This window comes from Balaenoptera borealis (assembly GCF_965194805.1).
Source record: "Balaenoptera borealis genome assembly, chromosome: X".
Lineage (NCBI taxonomy): Eukaryota > Metazoa > Chordata > Mammalia > Artiodactyla > Balaenopteridae > Balaenoptera > Balaenoptera borealis.
Window position 1 is genome coordinate 99511745 of NC_138881.1, and position 20062 is coordinate 99531806.

The following is a 20062-nucleotide window of genomic DNA, read 5'->3' on the forward strand; positions in this document are numbered from 1 at the left end:
CATATACTGCTATCTAAACTAGACAGGCCCTAGTCAGAAACAAAGAAGGGAGCTGAGGCGCTGGAGTTGGAAGTCCAGCACACTGAAATAGACTAGTGAAAAGAAAGGAGAAACCATCAAGAAAAAGGTCATTTCTTCCCAACTTTGCCATAGCTACTACGTAGCAGGCATATTGAAAGTAGAGACCTGACCACCATTGTACTAGTTCACTAATTATGAAAACAGTTTTAGATCTAGCTGTGCCATGAGTTTGGAAGGTTTTTCACATCTAACCAAGAAAAGTCCCAATAAAATTTGTAATTAGGAACCTCTGAAGTTGCTATTTCAATAGAAGAGTTTAAACCCCTCATGTATGAAGAAAATAGATTTTGATGGAACTATGTAGGATCTTCAAAAGAATTTCATATGAGTGCTTATGGGTTTGTACAATGATGAAAATAAGCAGCATTTATTCAAAAGACATTTGAAAAAATGGTGTTTGCTTCTTCCCACAGATTATCATTGCTGTAAGCCAGCTGATAGCTGATGTAGCACTAAGCGGAGGATCGAGATTTCAGGAGTCTTTATCCATTATCAGTAATTTTGCAAATAGTGACAGACCTATGAAGGTATGCTCTCACTTCAAGTAAAAAATTAGAACTGCGTTCACTGTCAGGGAAGTTTACACTCCTCAAGTTAAACTGTGTGTTGGAGTCACAATTTTTATATAGTATAGAGTTTATAGAATGTGAGCTTCACAAGTCAAAGCTTTGTCTTGTATACCACTGCACCTCTAGCACCTAGAACACTGCCTGGTACACAGCGGATATTCAATATTATTTGAATGGATGGATCAATGGCTATAGTGTGTATACATAGTTATGATAGGATTCAAATTTTTTCTGGGCTTGATTTTTAAACTTGCTCAGAAAAGAAATGGGTCCTTTCTTAACAGTTGTTACCATTTATAAGATTGGTTAATTAAGCATTGAGTTTGAAACTTCACAAAACCTCACTTATTAGATTAGCTAACAGCTGCCTGATCCTTTGCCAACAGATAAGGAGTGGCACAGAAGGGATTCATTATTTGATGATTTTCTGAGTTTAAAGAATCATCTGTTAACTGGGGCTTACCAGAGATACTTACTGGCAAATCCAAGTCCAAGGCTGTCATTCTTAGGCACCAGCTGGCTGAGGCCAAACCCAAGACCCTGACCACCATTCCTCTTTCCGAGCTATATGCTTAAAACCTATAACATTGTGAAAATTCATTTTTTGTTTTGTTTCATGGAGAGCAGGTTCTGATCTTCAGTGATGCATGCGTACAAGGGAAGAAGAATCATTTGCCAATAGAGAACTTTTCCTCCCCGAGGAATCATCCCCATTCTTGGGAAAAGTCATCTTTCAGCATAATTTGACAATTTGTGTAATATCTGGAAAAAAAAAAAAAGCTCACAGTCACAGCATACTTAATGTTTGGGATGTGTCGGATCTTTGTACCAAAAAATATTCCCATAGGAACGTTGCTGAAACTGAAAAAAACACTGAGTAGTGCCAGCCATCGTCAGGCTGGGAAAGTTTGCTTTTCAGCCAGTTCTGGTTCCTCGGGAGATCAGTATATGCTTCAACTAATCCCATGAGCACAGAAAACGCTTATGTCATTTAGGATTTTTTTACTTATACCCTAAGAGTTTATTTTTACCAGTTTTTACCATCCTTAATTCCATGTTATGTAAAAGTTGGGTTAGCAGCTTTTTCAAAGTAAATGGGGTCTGTTTTAGCCCTCCTTGATAGGAAATCTTTTTCATGACTCATTTCTGAAATGACTTAGTTTTATTCTGGTAGGGAAGTCATTATCAATAAACTCTAGTACAACAAAGTATAGCTTTCTCCCAGTAAATGGAATCTCTATTAATGTATAAGAAGAGACTTTACATATATAATTATTTTTAAAAGTCATCTTTAAAGAAGGCACTTTTAAAAATCATTTTCTCCACATTTGGTTATATTCACGTTGAAAGGCTCCCAAAGCCCTGTACCTGTCCCTTACTCATCTTCTCTGAATCCTACAAATAATTGTGATTACTCCAGTGGAGTTAATAGGAAGCGATAGGACTTCCTTAATAGTGCCCAGGATAAAGAGGAAACTCGAACTTCGTGTTTTTGGGAACAGACACTTTGAGAGAAGTTAATGATCTCTTTAAACTCTTCAGAGTGTTCTGTGATTCATCAACTCTTATTTGCATAATTGGAAATTTTTGCAGTATGGTTTTCACCTTAGTGTATATGGTAGTTGGTAGATGGGATAAGTATGCTTGTCAATGTGGAAGAGTGACTAAGATCACTAGCTCTGGAGCCAAACTGCCTGGGTGTAAATCCTGTCTCTACCGCTTACCAACTGCAAGACTTTGGCCAAACTACTTAACTGCTGTATACCTCGGTTTTCCATTGGTAAAATGAATTATAATAGTACTTAATTCATAAGGTTGTTATAAAATTTAAAATATGTAAAGCACCTAGGCCACTGCCTGGTGCATAGTAAGCTGTCAATTTTTAGTTACTGTTGTAACTAAAATTACACAATAAAAGTGAATGTACATTACACTCATAGCTGTAGAATTCACGGTGGAGGAGCTGGGGTTCAAAGCCAGGCAGTCTGGCTCCGAAGTCCGTGCTTTTATGTATTATGAATATACTGCCCTCAAACTCATTGCCTTTGAAGCCTGAGCTAGTGGGATATATTTTAAAGAATTAACTTAAAACTCTTTAGGCATGCCACATGCCAAGAACCAAGAACCAAATACCAAGATCTCTAACAAGGGGTAAAAGTTGTGTGTTATTCCCAGGATTGGATGCCTAGGCTTAGAGCACATTGGTAATATTGATAAACATGTCCTTTTTGTTTGTTTTGATATTAGGCAACTGCTTTTCCCACAGAAGTTAAAGACTTGACCAAGAGAATCCGTACTGTTCTTATGGCCACTGCTCAAATGAAGGAGCATGAGAAAGACCCCGAAATGCTAATTGATCTCCAGTATAGCTTAGCCAAGTCCTATGCAAGTACCCCAGAGCTCAGGAAAACCTGGCTTGATAGCATGGCGAAGATTCATATAAAAAATGGAGATTTTTCAGAGGTGACTACTTATGGCTTTGTTCTAAACACAACCCTGCAAAACCCCTGGAGCGCAATCTGACAGTTCTTTCTTTGTCATCCTTTTTCAGGCAGCAATGTGTTATGTCCATGTAGCAGGTTTGGTTGCAGAGTTTCTTCATCGAAAAAGTAAGATATTTCTGTTCTTAGAGATGGGGAGAACTTCAGTTAGCACAAGAATTTTTATCTTTGTAGCTTGCAACTGTGAATGTGATATGATTGAGCTCTGAAAAGTATGTTCACCTTTAGCCTTATTCACTGTTAAACAGAAGTTGTTATAAAAGAAAACTGGATTGTTCATTTGCCTTCTGCTTTCATTAAGAGTACAAGAATAAGCTGAATAGTACAGGGCCAGGCCTGATGCCCAGTGTTTATTCTCCAAGACTGTCTCCCTGGAAGACTGCCACAAATTAAATTCTTCTCAGGGCTTATGAGAAGCCCTGGATAATACACACCACTTATTTTCCCCTATCTGCCTCAACTTTACCAACAACTGCCCACAAATTATATCTCTACAGCCACTTTAGTGCAACAATATCTTGGTATTAAAAGGGAGTTGGCACATCAGCAAGATGGCCCTATAAGATGTCCCTCATTTGTATACCCATCTCAACAGCAATTTGGCACCCATACATGGACGAAAGTGCCTTTGTGGGAGCTGTGGGATCCAGCACCACATGCCAAGGGACCTGGGAGGAATTTTACCCACCTATGCATCAGGTAATAGGCAGACAGATCTGTGTCCTGTCTGTGGACCCTGCAGTGGCCTATGAGCTGGCTCCAGCCCCTCTCAGCTGCAGTCCGGGATCCCCTGGAGAACACTGTCTTTAGATAATCTCCCACAGATGAGAGAGCCTTGGGGGAAGTCCAGAAGTCCAGTGGAGAAGTTCCAGCATGCTGTTGGAGCAAAAATTATACAAGTTTGAATGCATTGGAGAGGATAAGAGGAACAGTTTGATTTTACTCGTGTCACCCTTTCCCCAAGGTGGCACAGCTCAGTGCCAAGAGAGACTTTCTCACCGTGATTTCTTCTGCAGGGAAAAGTGAGGGCATGTGAGTGGGTACTGCCTTTCCCAGCAGTGCAGATGTTGCCAAAGAGGCCTATTTCTCTCTTGCCCCATTGAGAGTACTGAGTCATGAACTGAATGAGTGGGGGGCAGGAAGAGGCTGGGAGAGCAGCAGATAGGACTTAGAGGGCATTACAGGGACACAGATCCTACTAATCACATCACAGACTCCATCAAAAAGCCCACCAACAAATTGCTAGAGATATTTAGCCTGTGGATCCCCCCCAGCTGGCCCACAGGCACCCCTGGTGCTCCATGTGCCTCAACCACACACTGTAGCTGGATCTCTGTGCATGCTCCTGAAGGCAGATGGCTAGTGAGCATGTGCAGAAAACCAGCCAAAATCAGTGGGCCAGGGAGAGACCACAAGCTTGAACTTTAGAATCACCCTTGGGTGATCAAATGGGAGGCTGTTAGCACCTGGCCTGGTGTATTGCATGATGGAGAAAAGACATACACGCTTAAGAATTCTGTCGTAAGAGGGAGCAAGAACTGTGGAGCAGGTGTATCCATAGCAGGTCTGTGAAAGCCTCAGAGTCCCTAGCAGGACAGATGGAAAGTTGTTCTCTCCTAAAATCAGTCAGTAAAGTTGGTTGGAGGTAACTGCTACTTCACATGTGAATATAGCAGTGGAAGACTTCAAGGAACATGAAAAATGAAGGAAACATGACACCACCAAAGGATCACAATAATCTTGTAGTAACCAAACTCAAAGACATGGAGATCTGCAATTTATCTAATAAAGAATTCAAAATAGCTGTTCTAAGGAAGCTCAGTGAGCCACAATAAAACAGAAAATTCAACAAAATCAGGAAAATACACGAACAAAATGAGAAGTTAAACAGAGATAGAAACCTCACAAAAAAGGACCAAACATATTCTGGAGCTGAAGAATACAATGAATGAAGTGAAAAACCACAGTAGAGAGTATTAACAACAGAATGGATCAAGCAGAAGAAATAATCTGAATTAGAAGACTGGACCTTTGAAATTATCCAGTCAGAGGAGAAAAAAGAAAATGAAAAAGAGTGAAGAAAGCCTATGTGATCTGTGGGATACTATCAGCAGAAACCTTACAGGCCAGGAGAGAGTGGGATGATATTTTCAAAGTGCTGAAAGAAAAAAAAAAACTGCCAACCAAGAATACTCCATCCAGCAAAGTTGTCCTTCAGAAATGGACAGATGAAGACTTGCCCAGGCAAAAGCTGAGGGAGTCCATCACCACTAGACCTGTCTTCTAAGAAATGCTGAAAAAAGTTCTTCAAGCTGAAATGAAAGGATGCTAATTAGTAACATGAAAACATATGAAATGTATCCATATGAATGGATAAAGAAGACATGGCACATATAATCAATGGAAAGAAGGAAATCCTGCCATTTGTGACAAAAGGGATGGAGCTTGAGGGCATTATGTTAAGTGAATTAAGTCAGACAAAGACAAATACTGTATGATCTCACTTATACGTGGAATCTTCGAAAGCCAAATTTGTAGAAACAGAAGGTAGAATGGTGGTAGCCAGGGGTAGCGGAAATGGGGTAATTTTGGTCAAAGGGTACAAACTTCCGCTTAAAAGATGAATAAGTTCTGGATATCTAATGTACACAGTGATTATAGTTAACAGTACTGTGGTATATACTTGAAAGTTGCTAAGAGTATAGATCTGAAATGTTCTCACTCCCCCCAAAATGGTAATTATGTGTGGTGATAAACACTACTGTGGTAATCATTTCACAATATATACATGTATCAAATCAACACATACACCTTAAACTTACGCAGTGTGAGATATCGATTATGTCTCAACAGAGCTGGGGCTGGTTGCAGGGGTGGAAGGGGGCCACAAAAAGGAGTCATGGTCTTGAAGGGCTCAGGATCCAGCAAGTCTAATTCAGGAATCTGCCTGAAAACTTCCCTTTCCAAAATTAGTATTGTTGACTGTTGTAACAACTACTTAAATAGTAAAACAGTTGAGTTAGGTTTAAAAAGTGATTGGCAATGGACATTGCAAAGAAATCTCCCACTATCTATCATAATTGCCAAGCTATTTCCTTGAAGGCAGTCAAATGAGTAACATTTGGGCAAAATGAAACCATCTTGTGGGAGTCACATGGCTGCAGTTTTGGCTCTGAGAACACAACCATGTTTTGTTTTGTTTTTTAATTCCAGAATTCCTACAGTTAACTATATATCTTTCTTCCCAGATAGCATGACTAAAATGTAGATTCATTTTACTTATATTTTAAATTTAACACTTTCTGTTTGATACTGAATTTCTTTTGAATAATCCATATTTTGAAATTGGTATACTCTAGTATTCTCTTTTTAGTACATATGTGGTTTTAAAATGGAGAATGGGATTAATTATCAAAAGAAGGCCTTGTTTGAGGGTTTTTTTTCTACATCACTGGTATGCCTGAGAAATTGCAGTAAAAACACATATTGAAATTGCACACCTGCAGTTGCAAAAAACTAACAAATATGAGAACCCTAAACATGGTACTAAATAAAGTTCTAGGTGTGTCTTTCAGGTATATCAGGTTAATATTATCTCATCTTTTTCATTAGTAGAAATCTGAAATAAGAGTTTTTTGTCTACTGAGTATAAACCTATACCCTTTATATATTGAAAATAGTTAAATATATTAAAATATTTCCTTAGAATTTTTTTCACAAGTGCAAAGACCTTAAAACTAAGCAAAAATCAAGAATTATTAATCTCCATTATCAGTTCTTAAGCTTTAGAATTATAACTATAGTATTGGAGAAAATAGCAACTAAAATATTTAAATATTGCTGTGGGTTTTTTTGGACATTAGCTTGAGGCAGCTAGCCTGAACACCAAACAGTGTGACATGTTTCAACAAGTGGAAACAGTGCTTTTAACTAGTCATTTAAGTATTTATTTCATAATACCTTAAAGGTTTTTTAGAATTTATCCTTCACAGAAATCAAAGAGCCCTTCTCTGAGTAGGAAGAAAATGATGTTTTGCATTTTAAACAAAAAATAATGTTAAATATAGGAGAGGTTTACATATTTATTTATAGGTGCCATCTATTTTTAAGCCTGGAAAATTCTACTCAAACTAGAAAATCGTATTCTAAAATGGTGGCAGTAGTAAAATCCTCAGCATTTCCCCCCTTAGCTTCAATCATGCCAATGATCGAAAACACCTGATTTTGCTAATTAGCTGATTCAGCTATGATAGTTATACCCAGGTAGACCACTAATGTTAAAACAGAAGTTAAAAACTTAATCTGTTAACCTGTCATTCAGTCTGAGAAATCCATGATCTAGATAAGACCTGGATATTCACAGAGTAAATAAAAGTACGTTTGAGTGCAGGACTGAAAAAAAAAGTTTTATTTATACTTAAGACACACTTACTTAACAAAAATAATTGAGCAATTGTAGAACCCTGTGTTTTCTATCAAGTGTCCTTGATAATGAAGACAAAATCGCTGACGTATCAATTGCCAAAATTTTTCTGTTTTCTCAAAGTCCTATGCCATTTCTGTTGGAGTCATTATAAAGCTTTCTTTTTCATCAAGATGGAATGAAATGCTACAGCTGATGCACTGGAGACACATGTTTTCCTATTTAGAGTTTTTAAGAAAAAAAAATAGTTTGTCTCATTGGGTGGTTGCCTAAGCGAGCCAGGACTTGGGCCCCTGGCCTCCAGAGGTGACCACAGAACACCAGTGAGGGCCCATTTCTAGATCCTTTTTTTCATCTTTCAGGCCCTGAACTGAAAGGGGAAGGGGAAGGAGGTGTGCAGTTCTCCCTGCACCGCCACCCTCAAATGTCTTTCAGGCAGCCAGGGCTCCTGCTCTTTGTACCAGAGATCTTAAGGGTCACCATTCTCTTCCCTTTCCCTAAGTTACCTCTAAGTGGTGATGCTAGGTGTTAGTTACTCCCACTCCCAAAAATATGTAATAAAAAACAGATCTAAATTTCCTTATTTTTATTTTGTCTGAAAACCTCAAAATGTTCTAGATCTCATTCTCTGGAGACTAGACTTATGTACCTCTTCCTCCTCTCTTCTGGAGAGATTGCACAACTGTTTTCCCCCAGGGAAGACAAGAATCAAGTCTGCATTCTTACACCACCACATAGCATCCGAGGTTCAGCAAAGCTTCAGGCCTGTAGAGCTCCTCCAGCACCCCCAGGAAAAGGAATTTCCTTTCCCATAGAGTCTGTTCTTTTCATGCCTTATAGGATAATGTTCCCTTTGCCAAGTCTTTATACCCAGGTTCTGATAGCTTAAATTCTGCAAAGCTTTTTCTTTACCCACTTCCTTCCCAATTACAGCTTTTTCCCTTTTTGCCCTCCGCTCTTACCTCCTATCCCTCTTCTGACCAGCAGTCGTATTTTATCAAGGGTTCAACTGCTTTCCCATCCTCCAAACTCCTCCCTACTTTTTTCATGGGACTATTTGTGCTCAAGGTAGTGGTCTCTACTTGGACAGTTTGCATCTTGCTTTCCCTTGGACAGCAATCAGGAATACAGAAGCTACAGCTATGAAGGGCAAAATCAGGAATCCAGGTCACATACCAGAAAGATTCAAAGCAGACCCTCCAAGACCATGTTATATAATGCTACACAGGGCTACGGGAGAGCCCTCACACACGTGCCTCCCTCTGTTGGGACATATACACTGGCCTAGATTCAGCAACTTGTTTCATCTGAAACAAGACTAAACAAGACTAAAGGGAATCAGAATTTTCCCCAAGCATTTTAAAGACCCTAACAAACAAAAGAGTCCTCTTATCATTGGATAGTTTGGTGGGTGTTGATAACTTAAGCAAACAAAGGGATATATAGGCGTTTCTAGCTAGAGATAACGTCATCAGGCATAGGACTCAAGATAATACACTTAGCAAGAATAGTAGACTCTGAAGCTGAAAATCCATAATAGTAGTCTTTACACCAGATGATACACACAACAAAGTCCAAAAGAAGGTATTAACCTGTTTGTTTCTGACAAGAACCATAATTTACCCTCCTTCTACTTAAGGTACACACCGGAAGACTCTTTCCCAAGGTGCTTTAGTCTCATCTGATCTCAGGCATAGGAGTATGCCCCTTTTTGTCCTCCCCTAAATCACAGCCTACTAGAGAAACCCTAGATTTGGGAATCACTTAAAGTAATAATATCCTCAGAGTAGACAGGATTTTTCCCCCAGTCATGGACCTAGCTGCCTGAGGCCTTCAGGGATTGACCCTTTTCTTTGTTAAGGACCACACTATCTCTTCAAGTCAAGTTTTGGGGCCCTCTTCCTTAACTGCCTAGCTCTTGACTTCATAAAGGTAATCAAGTGGGACATTTTCTCCTAAATTTCAAAAAGTTCTCCTAATGCACCTGCTACTCAAAGAGTGTCCCATGGACGCAACTGCCAGTCTGAGAACTGTTTCTTACTGGTCCATGACATGATAAGGAATATTAACCCGAATGTAAATCAACTATGTCACTGAGCATGATGGTTAGTTCAGCTGAATTTTTTATTTTTTATAGAAAGACTTTGTTGAAGAAGGAAGTGATGAATTGATTTACATTCTGGTACAGCTCCTTATCGTGTTGTGATCCAGCACTTTGAATAGAATTCCCCTAGAAGTCTATATAACAGACCATTTTAGGCATGCTTATCCTCAGAAATGAAACATGCCATGCTCTATCTTCAGTGCCTTTTATTACCTAATTTCTTTGAACAAAAATGGCCCTAAAGTCCATTGGGTCAAAGTAAATCTTACTTTCATTTCTGCCTCTCCTTTTTCTCTAACAGAAATCCACTGACTACTCCCTATGTGTTTCTCCATTTTTGAAAAAGTGCTTCAGAATAACCCCATCTTCTCTTAACCAGAATCCCATCTTTCTCTCTCATAGAAGTGTGATGCTGACTTGATAACTCATTTTCTATTAAGCGTCTTACCAGAAGATGTATGTCTAGTTAGCATTCACTTAGACAAGAAGAGTTGGCAAAATCCAAGCCATGATACATGACCCTTTTTTCCATCAGAATGCTGAGAAATCTCCTCAATGTGAGGTTTGGCTTTCTTAAACCTTCCTTCTTCCTTCCCCAACCTCTAACACCAGGAAGCTTACCAAATATTTAGTCGTGAGTAGGTCATCATTTCTAAGCATCACTATTAGAGAGGTTGTAGAACAATAGATTGCAAAAGCTGTCCCCTTTGTGCCCAGCCATTTTCCACTGCCTAGCAGATTCGGTTATAAGGAAGCTGAATTTTCCTTAACTCTAAAATGACAGCCCCCTTAGATAGCGGTAAACGCAGCCAGAGCAGGAGTGTTTGGACATGTTCCTATGTCCAGAATCTGCAGGGAAACCACGTGGCCTTCTATACCCAGACTCTTGCTTGACAGTAACAATTTGGTCCACAGTCCTACAGCAGCTGTTCTCAGCTTGAGCTCACTTCCTACTTCCCAGGGGTCCAGCTGCAGAGTCACTTACTATACGAGCTGCTAGCAATTATTTTATCTTGAGAAAGCTAGTTTATTTATTGGTAGCTTTGTTTGGTAATAATAATGCATTGCACACTTGTTATATGTTAGGTTCTGTTCTAAACACTTTACATTTCATTGAATTCTTATAAGGTAGCTGCTGTTTCTATTTTACAGATGATGGAACTTTTTACAGTCCTAGAGAGAGAAACATGTCTCACACAGTTAATGATAGAGCTGGGTCTATCTAACTCCAAAAGCTCTGGTTCTTCCAGTGCCCCATCCTGTTTCTCTAAGGATGCTTCATCCCTGGCATCTGTTTTATTTTCTGCCTCTCTTTACAAGTCCTAGGCTAGGCTAACAACCCACTTTTCCAATTCTCCAGTGAAATGAGGAGCTAGAGATGACTACAAAAGCTCATTCGATGTTTATCTGAAAAGTACATGCTCTCTTTGTTTAGGTGACAGACCATAAACATACACAGGATCAAAGTGTTAATAACAATTTTTAGATCACATTAGGAAAACATTTACTATAGTAGCCATTGAAGATGATGCATAGTCAGAGAATGAAACTTATTTGTAAGTAACTTGAGCTCACCATTTGGTAAAAAGACTGGTAGGATGTATAGTAGATAGAAATAATTTGTAAAATTCTTTTTTTGTAACTGCAAATTGCACTTATGACTTTGATCCTTACAAAAATATGTGTTTATTTTTAAGGGTAACTAATCCCTGTAAGGCTATCTGTTATTTACAAAACACTTTTTAAAAATAAATTTACTTCACTGGTTTTTATTCACGCAGAATTATTCCCTAATGGATGTTCAGCCTTCAAGAAAATTACTCCCAATATAGATGAAGAAGGAGCAATGAAAGAAGATGCTGGAATGATGGACGTCCATTATAGTGAAGTAAGACTCCAGGGCCTGCATTGCCAGTTATATAAATTTAACTTCTTAAAATTTATTTACATTAAAAAATTATTACAGCTAAAAAAAAAATTATTACAGCTAACTTAATTTGGAAGGTAACTAAGGGTTGATGAACTGTAAGCATTAAAACTGCCCAGGGAAAAGATGTGCCTGTGTGGAATGTGGAGCCCTATCTCTGGAACTGTTCTTATTGTCTGGTTTTAGAAATGTACCATGTATCTTCCTCAGATCACCTTCCCAGTAACCAGATCACGGTCAACATACTTTGGAGAAATCTCCGTAAAAAAATATAGCTAACAATGTAACAGTTAAGGAGAGGATGCTTACGAGTATTTTAAAGACGGAAAATTTCTGCTTCAAGCTTCATATGGGTAGCAAACAGCTTCAGTTGTCAATCACTCAACAAATATTTGTTGAGCACTGACTTATGAGCAAGGCTTTGGACTTGGTGATATAGAAGCTATAAAATAATTAGATATGGCTGATCCCTGACCTCTTATGTCTACCTAAAGAGATAATACACCTGCTCGAAATGGAGAAAAGCAAGACAGTGCCATTTGAATAATACAGACAGTATGTTCCACGCAGAGTTGAAGGTGAGAGATGCCTTTGAGCTGAGGTAGAACAGAGGACAGTTAGGGTTAGAGAGAGATTTGAAGCGTGAAGACACCCTGAAGGCATTTTAGCAGAGGGAGGAGGATAACGGGGACAAAAGTTAAGAGGTGGGAAAGTATAAGGCATCTTTGGGGGCACAGTGAATGGATCATTTTGGCAAAGCCATTGGGTTCACATAGAGAAGAGTAGTAGTTGAGGTCAGATTTTGGGAAACTTTGAATGTCTGGACTTCACTGATTAGAATGTTGAATTGCTGTCAAAGGTTTTTGAGCAGGATAATGACAAGATGAAAGCAAGGAAGAGGAAAGGTTAATTTGGCGGTTATGTGGGAAATGTATTAGAGGTAGATGGATAGGGGCTGGAGGCAGAGTCTGGAGGGCGGGCTGCCCTAAGAGTCCAGATGTGAAGCAGCCAGGCCTAAACCCAGGTAGTGACAGGTTCAGGAAACACTGTGAAGAAAAGAGGAAGACTTGCTGGCTGTGGGAGGAGAAGAGTCAAAGATAGTGCTGAGATTTCAGGTTTGGATATTATAGAAAAATGATGGATGGATGATTTTACAGGGAAGATGATGAAATCAGTTTTTGATGGGTGTTGAATTTGAAGTAGAAGGTTATTGAAATGGAAATAACATCAGGCCATTAGAAATTCAGAACTGAATCTAAAGAGAGAGATCAGGGTTGGAGAGCCACATCTGGAAGTCGTAGCTGTGTGAGAACCAAAGCACACTGACGATGGGAGGTAATACAGCAAGCGAAGACCAGAGAACCAAGGACTGAGGCACATTGATGTTCACAATTAAGGAATGTGAAGACCAAAGAAAGAAAGAAACAACAAAAGTGGAGAGATTTAAGGGGTTGCAGTCCCATAGAAATAAATTTTTTTAACATTGTATTAAGAAACATAAGAAGCAGCCAGGTTAAAGTGGCAGAGGCACATTTTATACTTTATGAATTGTTTTTTTAATATTTTTACTTAATTTTTAAAATTTATTTATTTTATTTATTTATTTTTGGCTGCTTTGGGTCTTCGTTGCTGCGTGTGGGGTTTCTCTAGTTGCGGCGAGCGAGGGCTACTCTTCGTTGGAGTATGCAGGCTTCTCATTGCAGTGGCTTCTCTTGTTGCAGAGCACGGGCTCTAGGTGTGCGAGCTTCAGTAGTTGTGGCACATGGGCTCTAGAGCGCAGGCTCAGTAGTTGTGGCGCACGGGCTTAGTTGCTCTGCGTTATGTGGGATCTTCCCGGACCAGGGCTTGAACCGGTGTCCCCTGCATTGGCAGGTGGATTCTTAACCACTGCACCACCAGGGAAGTCCTGTTTTTTTTAAAAATATAAGCAATCTCAAGGTAGCTCTAGTTCGTTTAGCTAAGATGATATATGCCTAGAAGCTTTACCTACTACTTCTATATGGGTCTCTCTCCTCATCAATAAAATAAAGGTGATAATACTATCCTGGTCACTTCACAACAAATGTGAAGGCTCTTTATAAGTCATTAGGTGCTACATAAATGTCAGACTTTATCACTGACCAACTTGATAGTAAGGTTTCCTTTTACCTCCAGAACCTAGAAGAGTAGATGCTTAAAACATCCTTGCTGAATTAATTTATCATAACAGAGAATCGAGATACTTGAATTTTAATCCCAGTTCATTGCTTGACTGTGAAGCCTTGAGTAAGTTAATTCACTTTTTGGGTTTTTAGTTAGACTTCAATGATTTTCATCTAAGACCTCCAGTTTGTGCGGGCTAGCAGCAGAAAGATTCACGGGAGTTTGTGGGAGATAAATGGTTTAACACAACTGAAGTTACGTCCTTTTTTCCAAACAGCAGCTTCAACTTAGTCATAAAAATGGCCTTGCGCCTGACCCTTTTTTATACTCTCAAGGAGAGCGGTAATATTTCTTATTAGTCAAGAACTGTAATCAGTTTTCTATGTAAACACATTTGTTGGAACTCTGTTGTGTTCTACAGTAATAATTTATACATGCTTTTCATTTGATGTATACAGATAGAATCATGTTCTCCATAGTGCCATTTTATGTTTCAGTTTATATAATAGGGCTTCTTCCCCGTGCTCTAGCCAGTGGAAAATAACTGCCACCGATTTACAAGTTTAATTGAAATGAAAAATACAAATTGTTGTTCACTTAGTGCCTTATTTAAATAGGTTAGTTAAACCAATAATAATTTAATTTGTTTTTAAAACTGCCTTTCTGACTTTTGATTTGCAATAGTTTTTAAAGATATAATTAACATACAGTAAAATTCACACATCTTAAGTGGACAGCTTGATGAATTTCCACAGTTGTATACACCCGTATAAATTACCACCAGAAACAAGAAATAGAACGTGTCCATTCCCCCAGAAAGTTCCATTGTGCCCATTTCCAGTTAGTCTCCCCACCCCCACTATCTGATTTCTATCATTGTAGATTAGTTTTGCCATATTTTGGTGTCATAACATGGAATCATTCAGTATGTACCCTTTTGTATCTGCCTTCTTTTGCTTAACATAATGTTTTTGAGATACACCCATATTGCTGAGTATATCAAAAGTTCTTTTTCATTGCTAAATACTCCATTATATCAATGTAAGATTTTTAAATCCATTCTCCTGTTGATGGATTTTAGATTGTTTCCAGTTTGGGATTGTTACAAATATACGGCTGCTTTAAGCATTCTTATCTATGACCTTTTGTGGACATATGCTTTCATTTTTCTTGGGTAAATACCTAGGAGCGAAACTGCTGGATCCTGGGGAAGTTATATATTTAACTTCATAAAAAATTGCCAGAGTTTTTCCAAGTGGTTGGACTATTTTATATTCCTACCAGCAATGAATAAGAGTTTCAGCTGCTCCACTTCCTCACCAACATTTGATGTTGCTAATCTTTTTTTATATTTTTACCATTCTGTTAGACATGAATTGGTACCTCGTTGTGTTTTTCACTTGTATTTCCCTAATGACTAATGGTACTGAGCACTTTTTATGTGCTCCTTTGTCTTTCATATATCTTCTTTTGTGGAATGTTTGTTCAAGTCTTTTGCCCGTTTTTAGAAATTGCATTATTTTTTTTGTTGACTTAGGGGAGTTCTTTCTATATTCTGGATATAAGTCCATTGTCAAATATATTTGCTGCAGATTTATTTACCAGTCTTTGATTTGTTTATTTATTTTCTTAATTGAGTCTTTTATTGAGCAGAAAGTTTTGGTTTTAATGAAGTTCAATTTACCGTTTTTTTGATGGTTTGTTTTTGTGTGTGTGTTTGGTCTGAGAAATCTTTGCTTACCTCAAGACTGTGAAGATACTGCCTTATATTTTCTTCTATAAACTTTGTTTCTGAGTTTTATGTTTAGGCTGATAATCTATCTAGAATTCATTTTTGAGCATGGAATGAGAGGTCAAGGTTCATTTTTTTCTGTTTTTTTAAAATTAATTAATTTATTTATTTTTGGCTTTGTTGGGTCTTTGTTGCTGCGCGCGGGCTTTCTCTAGTTGTGGCGAGTGGGGGCTACTCTTCGTTGTGGTGCACGGGCTTCTCATTGCGGTGGCTTCTCTTGTTGTGGAGCATGGGCTCTAGGCACGCGGGCTTCAGTAGTTGTGGCACGTGGTCTCAGTAGTTGTGGCTCACGGGCTCTAGAGCGCAGGCTCAGTAGTTGTGGCACACAGGCTTAGTTGCTCCGCAGCATGTGGGATCATCCTGGACCAGGGATCGAACCCGTGTCCCCTGCATTGGCTGGTGGATTCTTAACCACTGAGCCACCAGAGAAGTCCCAAGGTTCATTTTTTTCTAAACAGTTATTTTACATGGTCCACACCATTTGGGGAAAAATAAAACTTTTACCCCCACTGAATTGCTTTGGCACCTTAGTCAAATTTCTGTTCTTTATATGTCTGTGGTCTATTTCTAGACTCTGTTTTGTTCCATTGATCTATTTGTCCATCTTGATACCAATATCACACTGTCTTGATTACTATAAATTTATAAGTCTTGGAATCAGGTAGTGTTAGCCCTCCAACTGTATTCTTTTTCAAAGTCGTTTTGGGTATTCTGTATCCTTTGAATTTCCATGCAGAATTTTGAATCATTGTTTCTATTTCCTCAAAATAGCCTGCTGGAAGCTTTGTAGAGATTTTGTTACATTTATATATCACTATATGGAGAATGGAGAGCTTAACAATACTGAGTCTTTCAGTCAGGTCTTATTTAGATTGTCTTTAATTTCTCCCAGCAATATTTTGTGATTTTTCAGGATAGAAGTCTTTTCCTGGGTATATATTGTTAGATAATGGATGTTCTGATGCTACTGGAAATAGTATTGCTTGATTTTTTAATCTTAGTTTCCAATTTGTTGTTGCTAGTATATAGAAATACAGTGATTTTGTATGGTGATCTTATAATCTGCAACCTTGCTAAATCTGCTTATTAGTTTTAGTAGTTTGTATATTCCTTAGGGTTTTCTACATACACAATCATGTCATCTGCACAGAAAGACAGTTTTACGTTTGCCAGTCTCTGCTCTCTCTCTCTCTCTCTCTCTCTCTCTCTCTCTCTCTCTCTCTCTCTGTCTCACCTTATTACACTGGCTAGGACCTTCAGCATAATGTTGAATAGAAGTGGTAAGAGCAGACATTCTTGACTTGTTCCCACATTTAGGAGAAGAGTGTTCAGCCTGTAGGTTTTTGGGTTTTAGTAGAAGCTCTTTATCAGATTGAGAAAGGTCTTCTATTCCCTGTTTTCTGGGGATTCTTTTCTAACATCATGAAGGGGTGTTGAGTTTTTTCAAATGCTTTTTCTGCATCTGTTGCTTGAGATCGCATTTTTCTCTTTTATTCCGTTTACATGGTTCATTCTGTTTACACTGGATTTATTCCTAATTGTAAACCAACTTTACATTCCTGGGGCAAACATTGCTAGTTTGTAATAGATTTTTAACTCCACCAAAGTTTCTCCTTCCCACTGTTGATAGAAATTTTAATTTGGCTATTAAATGTTAATATATAGATTATTTTTTCAAGTAGCAGCATTTAATGAACATCTACTATGTACTGCCGCCATACTAGTGACTGAAGAAACCAATATAATATATTGTCCCTACTCTTGAAGAGTCACAGCCTATTTGGAAAGTCAGATACATAGATAACGGACAAGTATAGTGATAAATATCCACCCAATGAATTATCAGAGTAAGAAAAAAAGGTGTCTTGTGTCTTGCTACTCTTTGTTAATCAGAAGAAGAATCCTGGAAGAGGTGATACCTAAGCTTTCTTAAAGGGTTAACTAAGTGAAAGGGATTAAAGGACAAGAGGGTACAGAATGGACAAAGGCACAAAGTTAAGGCAACACCATGGTGCTTCAGAGGAACTACCAGTAGCTCATCATTGTTTGAGCATCAAGTACCAGGCTGAGCATGATGAATGATGATATTATAAAAGTATCAGTCAGATCACTGCAAGGCTTGTGTGCCAAATGAAAGAGCTTGTCCTTTGTTCTGCGAATGATGGGAGCCATCATGAGATTTTAAGAAGGGAAGAAGGATGTGGTCTGGTTTGCATTTTAATCAGAACCCTATGGCAGATTTGTGGAGGTTAGATTTGAAAGTGCCAAGGCTGGAAGATCAGTTAGAAAACAATAATGAGGTCTTGAACCTTAACAATGAGAGCAGAAATGGAGAAGAAGGGTCAGATTTGAGAAATATTTAGGAAGTAAAACTGGCAGAACTTGGTGATGGACTGATTAGAGGATGAGTAAAGAAAGAGAGTGTATTAGTTTCCTAGGGTTGCCATAAGAACGTACACAAACTGGATGGTTTAAAACAACAGAATTTTATTGTCTCACAGTTCTAGAGTCCAGAAGTCTGAAATCAAGGTGTCAGCAGGGCCATGTTCCCTCTGAGACTCTGGGTAGGAGCCTTCCTTGCCTCTTCCTAGCTTCTGGTGGTAGCTGTCGATCTTTGGCGTTCCCTGGCTCGTAGCTCCGTTACTCCAGTCTCTGCCTCTGTAATCACATGGTGTTCTCCCTGCATATCTCTGTCATATTGGAGTAAGGGCTCACCCTACTCCAGTATGACTGCACCTCCACTATTCATATCTGCAATGACCCTATTTCCAAATAAGGTCACATTCTGAGGTACTGGGAGTTAGGGCTTCAACTTATCTTTTTGAGGGACACAGTTCAACCCATAACAAAGGGTAAAGTCAAAACTGCTGTTAATTTTCTAGCTAAGAGTTTATAGGGTATGACCACTGGCTAGGTAGGAAACACAAGTGAAAGAGCTAGTTTAGGAAGAAGATGAATTCAAAATTGTCTAGAGGACATACAGGAAGAGCCGCTTTAGCAGTCAGTTTTACAGGTCTGAAGTTCATCTCTTTAAGATAGAAACAAACTGTTAAGATTTATGGGAGAGGAGAAGATGGCAGAAGAGTAAGACGTGGAGATCACCTTCCTCCCCATAGATACATCAGAAATACATCTACACGTGGAACTGCTCCTATAGAACACCCACTGAACGCTGGCAGAAGAACTCAGACCTCCCAAAAGGCAAGAAACTCCCCACGTACCTGGGTAGGGCAAAAGAAAAAAGAAAAAACAGAGACAAAAGAATAGGGACAGGACCTGCACCAGTGGGAGGGAGCTGTGAAGGAGGAAAGGTTTCCACACACTAGGAAGCCCCTTCGTGGGCGGAGACTGCGGGTGGCGGAGGGGGGAAGCTTCGGAGCCACGGAGGAGAGCGCAGCCACAGGGGTGCAGAGGGCAAAGCGGAGAGATTCCCGCACAGAGGCTCGGCGCCGAGCAGCACTCGCCAGCCCGAGAGGCTTGTCTGCTCACCCGCTGGGACGGGCGGGGGCTGGGAGCTGAGGCTCGGGCTTCGGAGGTCGGATCCCAGGGAGAGGACTGGGGTTGGCTGCGTGAACACAGCCTGAAAGGGTTAGTGCGCCACAGCTGGCCGGGAGGGAGTCCAGTAAAGGCTGGAGCTTCCGAAGAGGCAAGAGACTCTTTCTTGCCTCTTTGTTTCCTGGTGCCCGAGGAGAGGGGATTAAGAGCGCCGCTTAAAGGAGCTCCAGAGACGGGCGCTAGCCGTGGCTAACAGCGGGGACCCCAGAGACGGGCATGAGACGCTAAAGCTGCTCCTTTAGCCACCAAGAAACCTGTGAGCAAGCACAGGTCACTCTCCACACCTCCCCTCCCGGGAGCCTGTGCAGCCCACCACTGCCAGGGTCCCGTGATCCAGGGACAACTTCTCCGGGAAAACACACGGCACCTCAGGCTGGTGCAACGTCACGCTGGCCTCTGCCGCCACAGGCTCACCCCGCATCCGTACCCCTCCCTCCCCGGCCTGAGTGAGCCAGAGCCCCCGAATCAGCTGCTCCTTTAACCCCGTCCTGTCTGAGCGAAGAACAGACGCCCTCAGGCGACCTACGCGCAGAGGCGGGTTCAAATCCAAAGCTGAACCCCGGGAGCTGTGCGAACAAAGAAGAGAAAGGGAAATCTCTCCCAGCAGCCCCAGAAGCAGCGGATTAAAGCTCCACAATCAACTTGATGTACCTGCATCTGTGGAATACCTGAATAGACAACGAATCATCCCAAATTGAGGAGGTGGACTTTGGGAGCAAGATATATTATTTTTTCCCCTTTTCCTCTTTTTGTGAGTGTGTATGTGTATGATTCTGTGTGAGATTTTGTCTGTAGAGCTTTGCTCTCACCATTTGTCATAGGGTTCTGTCCATCCATTTCTTTTTTTTTTTTTTTTTACTTAAATTTTTTTTCTTAATAATTATTTTTTATTTTTTTTATTTTTTTATTTTAATAACTTTATTTTATTCTATCTTACTTTATTTTATCCTCTTTCTTTCTATTTTTTC

General features: G+C 39.7%; 1 protein-coding gene across 7 annotated transcripts in view; it reads left to right on the forward strand.

Moving 5' to 3' along the window:
- DOCK11 (dedicator of cytokinesis 11) overlaps window positions 1-20062 on the forward strand; it is a 189492-nt gene that overhangs the window by 141672 nt on the left and 27758 nt on the right. For 6 of the 7 annotated variants that reach the window (XM_082376948.1, XM_082376946.1, XM_082376942.1 and 3 more), the window contains 4 exons: window positions 495-608; window positions 2898-3113; window positions 3202-3259; window positions 11460-11566. In XM_082376948.1, coding sequence (XP_082233074.1) covers window positions 495-608; window positions 2898-3113; window positions 3202-3259; window positions 11460-11566 — 495 coding nt within the window. The remainder of the gene's footprint in view (window positions 1-494; window positions 609-2897; window positions 3114-3201; window positions 3260-11459; window positions 11567-20062) is intronic. The other variant, XM_082376945.1, reaches the window with a different exon arrangement.